Source organism: Alosa pseudoharengus, unplaced genomic scaffold, assembly GCF_046254945.1.
Source record: "Alosa pseudoharengus isolate Yale_2024_CS ecotype anadromous, Long Island Sound unplaced genomic scaffold, YU_APseudo_1.1 YU_APseudo_1.1_scf_8, whole genome shotgun sequence".
Lineage (NCBI taxonomy): Eukaryota > Metazoa > Chordata > Actinopteri > Clupeiformes > Clupeidae > Alosa > Alosa pseudoharengus.
The window spans coordinates 3,441,387-3,448,886 of NW_027468870.1; the positions used below are offsets into that span (position 1 = coordinate 3,441,387).

The following is a 7,500-nucleotide window of genomic DNA, read 5'->3' on the forward strand; positions in this document are numbered from 1 at the left end:
TTTGCGGGCGGCTAGGAATTTGGGGGTTGTTTTGTATGTGATTTGCTGTCTGTGTTATTGTATTTGTGTATGTTGTGACTGGCTGTCCGTATAAGTGAGAGTCTGTGGGCAGTTGGGTGTCTGGGGGTTGTGTTACGTGACTTGCTGTTTGTGATGTTCCTATGTATGTTGTGGTTGTCCTGATGTGCATGATTAGGGTATGAACACTAACATTACCCTTCATGTTTTGTTGGTCTCTATGTGTATAGAGAGGTGTATGCACACATATATTAGACTTTTTAGAATACTTTTAGATTACAATATGTTTTTAGAAAGGTCTGACCAGGGACTGGGGTTGCAAATTAGCCAACTGGCTAGAAACCTTTTATGTAACACATCTACAGACATTGTTATGGCATTGATTGTGATAGCTATGTATGTAATAATGTGCGCTGCATTGTCCCTCACAAATAAACTAATAAAAAAAAAAAAAAAAAAAAAAAAGTGCTCTTTTTAGGCTAAGTTTTGGATTCTAACCCCTTGTCAGTCTGCAGTGAAATTAAAATATTACGTGTAAGACTTTGTTACGTGACCATAAATCATAAAGAATGGTTCAACATAACATAAGGAAAGCCATAGAGTCGGCGTAGTGAAAAATTAACAAATTTATTAAAGTAAAGCTCCCAGACAGACGAAATAACGTGGTGGCGAAAATAATACAAAATGTAAAAGAAAACCCTTGGACTTACTAACTTAGATGGAATTAACTTGATCTGCTCGTGTTGTAAAACAAAATACAGAAAAGTTTGTGAGTCTTCCGGTGTCTTCCTTCCCTACTCTAAACCCGTCACCAAGCCACCGCTAACGCAAGTACCATAAACTATAATATAAATTAAACAAATTAAGCCATGTAATTAACTATACGGATAAGTGTCAAAACAAATAACAAAATGCCGACGGTCTCGACAATGCGCCCCAGCAATGAGGAAGTGCGGCGAGGGGATGGGAGAGGCCGACAGGATGGATAGGAGGTGGCTTAAATAGCAGGAGGTTCAGCCCCCTGAATCAGCGCACGCAGCTACCTGCAGAGACAGAACACAGCACAAACACCGTTCCACTCCCCCTACAGGTGGAACAACGTAACAGACTTAGTTTTGTTGTTGCCTATGAGTTGAAATACTAGGCAAGGGCAGATGTGTTGTAACACACACACACACACACACACACACACACACACACACACACACACACACACACGTTTTAGCAAAGCAAGCTTTAGTGGAATCCTGCTGGCGCTGTCACTTGTGAGCAGATTTCTTCTGCAGAGATGCACTCAGTGGTGAAAACCAAGACGTTGCTTCATGCTGTGTGTGTGTGTGTGACCAAGACACCCCTTCATGCTGCGTGTGTGTGTGTGTGTGTGTGACCAAGACGCCGCTTCATGCTGTGTGTGTGTGTGTGTGTGTATTTGTGACCAAGACGCGGAAGCGTTTTCAGTCGGAATAGTGCAATCAGTGGTTCAAGCTGCCAAGAAGGTTCCCTCCCATGTCTGTCAACTTTCGGTTTCAAACAAGTTCGTAGGGATTTATTAGCGACAATAAACTAGTAGATAGACCAAGACAAGAATTTATATGCTGGAATTATCATGAACTATCATGCAAACATGTTTTTAAAAAAATCCCCTAAAAGTGATGGGTGAGTGAGCAGGACGACTCACCTCTCATATCGGTCTCTCCTTCAGTCCTCCATCCTCCTATCGCTCCTTCCTTGTTTCCTTCACAACATTAATTAGAAGGAGGGGCTAGGACCTGAGGAAGGGAGGAAGGGAAGGAGGGAGGAAGGGAGGAAGGAAGGGAGGGAGGAAGAGAGGAAGGGAAGGAGGGAGGAAGGGAGGGAGGGAGGAAGGGAGGAAGGAAGGGAGGGAGGAAGAGAGGAAGGGAAGGAGGGAGGAAGGGAGGAAGGGAGGAAGGGAGGGAGGAAGAGAGGAAGGGAAGGAGGGAGGAAGGAAGGGAGGGAGGAAGAGAGGAAGGGAAGGAGGGAGGAAGGGAGGGAGGAAGGGAAGGAGGGAGGGAGGAAGGGAGCAAGGGAGGGAGGGAGGAAGTGAGGGAGGAAGGAAGGGAGCAAGGGAGGAAGGGAGCAAGGGAGGGAGGAAGGGAGGGAGGAAGAGAGGAAGGGAAGGAGGGAGGAAGGGAGGGAGGAAGGGAAGGAGGGAGGGAGGAAGGAAGGAAGGGAGCAAGGGAGGAAGGGAGGGAGGAAGGGAGGGAGGGAGGAAGGAAGGGAGCAAGGGAGGAAGGGAGGGAGGAAGGGAGGGAGGAAGGGAAGGAGGGAGGAAGGAAGGGAGGATAGACAAAAAGGCAGATGAGAAGACCCATCTCCTTGCTCTTAAAGGGAATAAGGTCAATAAAATTCCAGGACCAGATGGGATTACTGGGAGATTGCTAAAGTGCTGTTTAGAACAGCTCTGTGGGGTGTTCACTGATATTTTTAGAATGTCCTTAAAGGTGCCATGTGTAATGTCCGCCAAAAAATCAATTCATACTCCACATTCCATAAAACATGGGGGCAGTATACCGCCAGAAAGTGAGTTGGTCTACCCTAGAGTAACAACCGAGAAACATGTATTGCAGTGTGGCTGGCGGTTATGTTGCCCGCATACCGCCTCCCATGGCCGAAACTGGTATTATGACACCTGTCGGGCTCTGGCTAGTAATTTAGCATGCTAATTCAGGTTGATATCTCTGCAGCACTATACTTTGTAATTTTTTTAATGACATCATCGCCCTTATTTCTTCTCATTCTTTTGATGCGTGTAGCTCATTTTTTGGATATTTTTACCTCAATTCTTACACATGGCACCTTTAAAACAGAGAAGGGTTCCAAAGATATGGAAGGAATCTACTATAGTCCCAGTGCCAAAAAGCAACACTATAAAGACTTTAAACTTTAGACTTCAGACTAGCGGCACTGACCTCACTGGTCATGAAGTCATTTGTAAATATAGTGAAATGGTTGTTGTTGTTAAGGGTGGGTGAGGCCTTGGATCCTATGCAGTTTGCATAAAGGGCTAATAGGGGGGTAGAGGATGCCCAAATTACACTACTTAACCTCCTGTACAGTCATCTGGAAGGTCCTGGCACACATGCCAGGCTCTTGTTTCTGGACTTTTCTTCTGCTTTTAATACTATCCAGCCACATGTTTTAGTTAGAAAACTAGTATCAGAATTTAATCTTGAGAATAATCTTGTGGGATGGATTATGGATTTTTTTAACCAACAGATCACAGAGAGTAAAGGTCAAAGGTTGTCTTTCAGAAAGGCGCATCTCTTCCACTGGCTCTCTCAGGGTTGTGTACTTTCCCCTCTCCCAGCATGGGCCAGTAGTCGATGAGTTTTTCAGTTGGTGTGACAAGTCTTTTCTTCAGTTAAACATCTCAAAGACAAAAGATTTGGTCGTTGATTTTAGAAGAAACCAATCCTGTTCTCCACCACTGACTTATATAAATGGAAGCTGCATAGAGATGGTTGACCATAGTGTGTTAAATGTGGATAAGGTTATGTTGTCTTTATTTTAGAAATCTTTTATAGAATCTGTTTTTATCCCATTTTATAAGTCTAATAGGACAAAAAACTATTTTATTCCTAGTGCAATACCCCTGCTAAATTTGCACAATTTTGATGAGCATCTGTCAGAAACGATGATTGATAAGACAGTTTCTTTCCTTATTTTCCTTCTTAACCTTCTTAACTTATATTAACATGTGTCTTTTACCCCATCTTGTGTCTTTGTGTATCTTGTGCTATTTATGTGTACCTGACTGCGAGACAAGTTTTCCTTTGGGACAATAAAGTTATCTGAAGAATGACAGATGAGAAGACCCCTCTCCTTGCTCTTAAAGGGAATGACAGATATCACTTGCATTGGTTAAATGGATGCTACGCCCAAAACCCACCCATGATTAATTAAGAAGCATAAGAGCAGCCCTTCTGAACCATGCACCTGGCATCTCATCTTATGCGCCATCAAACTAGCAGAACTGGACACACCGTAAATGAGCTTAAAGCATGCGTTTTACATCGTCAAAATAGGTTCTGTTGTGTTGAGAGATGGGAAATAACAAAGTTCAAATACTTCGTTACTGTACTCAAGTAGATTTCAGATATTTTTACTTTACCATTTATTTTTGAGGCGACTTTTTACTTTTACTCCTTACATTTTAACACGAATATCAGTACTTTCTACTCCTTACATTTTACAAAACTGGCTCGTTACTTTAGTTAAAATAATTTCAGCCTACCGTTATTACGTTGCACTTGACGCACCACTACAAGATGACTCGATTTGGGCGGCATTCATTCGCGGCAAATCATTGCAGCTTGATGGCAGTAACGTTAACGTTAGCACATAGTGTCTCAATTAAATTTAGTCAAAAGCCTAATTGTCACGTTTTCAGAGAGTGGGACTCAGGTTCAGATATGACAAACACCCAGAATTGACTCAGAGGAGATTTATTAACAGAGACAAAAAACAGAGCTTCCACAGTCCTGAGAGTAATCCACAGGGAACACACTGGGCCAATCTTCAACAGAAAGCAGTCTTCAGAAAAAGCACAAAAAACAGTTCAGAAAGAAAAAGTCATAGAAGGCAAAACCCCAGCAGGAGAACAGGGCACAGACAACTGGACACTCAAGAGAGGGTGCAGGTGAAACACAAAAGTCAATCCTCCTTCACGGCAGTAGGCCAGTCTTCATTCACCGGCAACAAAACACAGGCAGGCAAAAAACAGAAAAAACTTGGCGGCAAAAGTACTAAATCTTCAGGCAGAGAACACAGTCGATGAAAATCAGGCAGAGGTCAAAACCAGGCAGCAAAAACTCACAGTCAGGCAGGCAGGTCGCACTCAAGAACTGCTACGAGAAGACGGAACGTTCTGATAGGGAGGCAGACTGGTAATGGGGATTTTAAAGCTGAAATTGCGATCAGATGCAGGCTGATTGACGCTGATTGGTAGGCAGATCAGAGACACCAGTGGAAGCAGGTGAGAACCAGGAGCAGACAGAGGAAGGGCGGAGACTCAGACCCACAGCAGTGGTACACAACAGCTCCTGCAGAGGGGGACAAATAGACAAAACACTAGGAAGACAAACCACAAACAGAGTCTGACACTAATTCCCTCCTCATCTCCTCGCATTTGGTGCTTCCCTTACTTCTAGCTGCAGTGTAGCCTATATCCTTAGCAATAAGTAGGCTAGATGCAGCCTTGGGTCTTAAACAGGGATGTAGGCTAGTGGAGGCCACTAAACACAAGCAGACTAAACGCATTTTACCCACCACTGAAATTTCAGAAATAGTTTCTCCACCTCTTATTAGAGTTTATCCACCTCTCAAAAGAGTTTATTCACCAATTACAACTGTTAGCATTTACAAACATTTATAAACATTTGACAATAACCGCACCATCATCAAACATGTTCTGAATGCCTTTTCTAAAAATCTGATACCTTAGTGTGATCACAGAATTCATAGTTTACCCACCTCTTATTTTACCACTACATTCCTGGTCTTGAAATATTCACAGGAATCCATAGGAATTAAATATTCATGTTGTTTTATCCAATATTAGTTGTGCAGATGTATAGTCCATCTTACTGTATACACACGCATGAAGCCAACAAAGAAAAGGCAAAAGTTCAGAGATACTTGTTATCTCGCAGAAAGAAAAAAACAGTATTCTAGGCTCTGTAACTCTGTGCCAGTGCTTCCTAAGAAACTACAGGATCTTAGCTTTCTAAAGATATCCAGCCAAAAGAACACACTGCCCTCTGAAGTAGGCAGTGTAATGTTGGGGGAGAAAGCCAATAAATGGCCAAACAGGTTATGGGAAGATTTAAAAAGAGAGACTGGCACTCTTGCACTCTGGTAACATTTGTGTGGTCCAGGTGCTGTTGCATAAAAAATGGTTGTCATTCACAAGACTACTTTTACATTTATACTTTAAGTAAATTTCCAAGCCTTTGTTACTTTTACTTGAGTACATAAGTTAAACCAGTACTTCTACTTTTACCAGAGTATTTTTAACACAAGTATTTGTACTTCTACTTAAGTATGGAAAGTGAGTACTTTTGCCATCTCTGGTTGTGTTGTGTGGTGTGGTGTGGTGTGTTGTGTTGTGTTGTGTTGTGTTGTGTTGTGTTGTGTTGTGTTGTGTTGTGTGTTGTGTGTTGTGTTGTGTTTCTGTTGTGTTGTGTTGTGTTTGTGTTGTGTTGTGTTGTGTTGTGTGTTGTGTTGTGTTGTGTTGTGTTGTGTTGTGTTGTGTTGTGTTTCTGTTGTGTTGTGTTGTGTTTCTGTTGTGTTGTGTTGTGTTGTGTTGTGTTGTGTTGTGTTGTGTGTTGTGTTGTGTTGTGTTGTGTTGTGTTTCTGTTGTGTTGTGTTGTGTTTCTGTTGTGTTGTGTTGTGTTGTGTTGTGTTGTGTTGTGTTGTGTGTTGTGTTGTGTTGTGTTGTGTTGTGTTGTGTTGTGTTTCTGTTGTGTTGTGTTGTGCTGTGCTGTGTTGTGTTTGTGTTGTGTTGTAAGCACCGCCTTCATTAGCGAGGTTGGAATGTTGTGTTGTGTTCTGTTGTGCGCTGTTCTGTTTGTGTGTGTGTGTGTGTGTGTGTGTGTGAGTGTGTGTGTGTGTTTCATTCATGAGTGAATGGTTTGGACTGTAGGAGCACTTCTCATCAGTCTAGCTGTCAAGCCTCCTGAGCCTTGGACTCTGAACAACATTTAATCCCCTGTGTCTCCCTCCATCCTCTTTTCTTTCCCTCTCTCTCTCCCTCTCTCTCTCTTTCTCTCTCTCTTTCCCTCTCTCTCTCTCTCCCTCTCTCTCTCCAGTGCTCTGAACAACATAGCATTTAATCCCCTGTGTCTCCCTCCATCTCTTTCCTTCTTTCCTTTCTCTCTCTCTCTCTCTCTCTCTCCCTCTCTCTCTCTCTCTCTCTCTCTCTTGTATACGGTGTATTTTATTGTATATCCAGTGATTGTCCCCAATGTTGACCAGAGAAAGATACAGTTTGGTGATAATAGAACAGGAGCTAAATAGCCTTAAACATGAATGCACAGACACTCTGGTAATGACCTTCGTCCAGGCGATGGCCACACAGATAAAAGCGGGCTGATAAGCGCAAGTGTCTCCTTACCTTAGAAGGGCTAAGTGTCGCCTTTCTGTTGTGCCCATATTTATACCCATATTTATATATTTGCATTCCTTTCTGTTGTGCCCATATATGTATATTTGCATTCCTTTTCACGGCTTTCTCTTTGTACACGTTTTCTCCTCCTTCTCTCTCTCTCTCTCTCTCTCCCTCTCTCCCTCTCTCTTTCTCTCTCTCTCTCCCTCTCTCCCTCCCACCCTCTCTCTCTCTCTCCCTCCCTCCCTCTCTCAGACACCTTTGCCAGTAAGGTGGCGGCCATCCAGGACCAGTACGCCGACGCGTCCATCGGCAACGTGACGGGCAGCAACGCCGTGAACGTGTTCCTGGGCATC

The 7,500-nt window shown here is 43.3% G+C and overlaps 1 protein-coding gene across 5 annotated transcripts in view; it reads left to right on the forward strand.

Annotated features, from left to right (window-relative positions):
• The window catches only part of slc8a4a (solute carrier family 8 member 4a), a 92,729-nt gene that overhangs the window by 84,950 nt on the left and 279 nt on the right, over positions 1–7,500 (forward strand). For all 5 annotated transcript variants that reach the window (XM_076274582.1, XM_076274583.1, XM_076274584.1 and 2 more), the window contains one exon: positions 7,400–7,500. This exon is cut by the window's right edge and continues 279 nt beyond it. In XM_076274582.1, coding sequence (XP_076130697.1) covers positions 7,400–7,500 — 101 coding nt within the window. The remainder of the gene's footprint in view (positions 1–7,399) is intronic.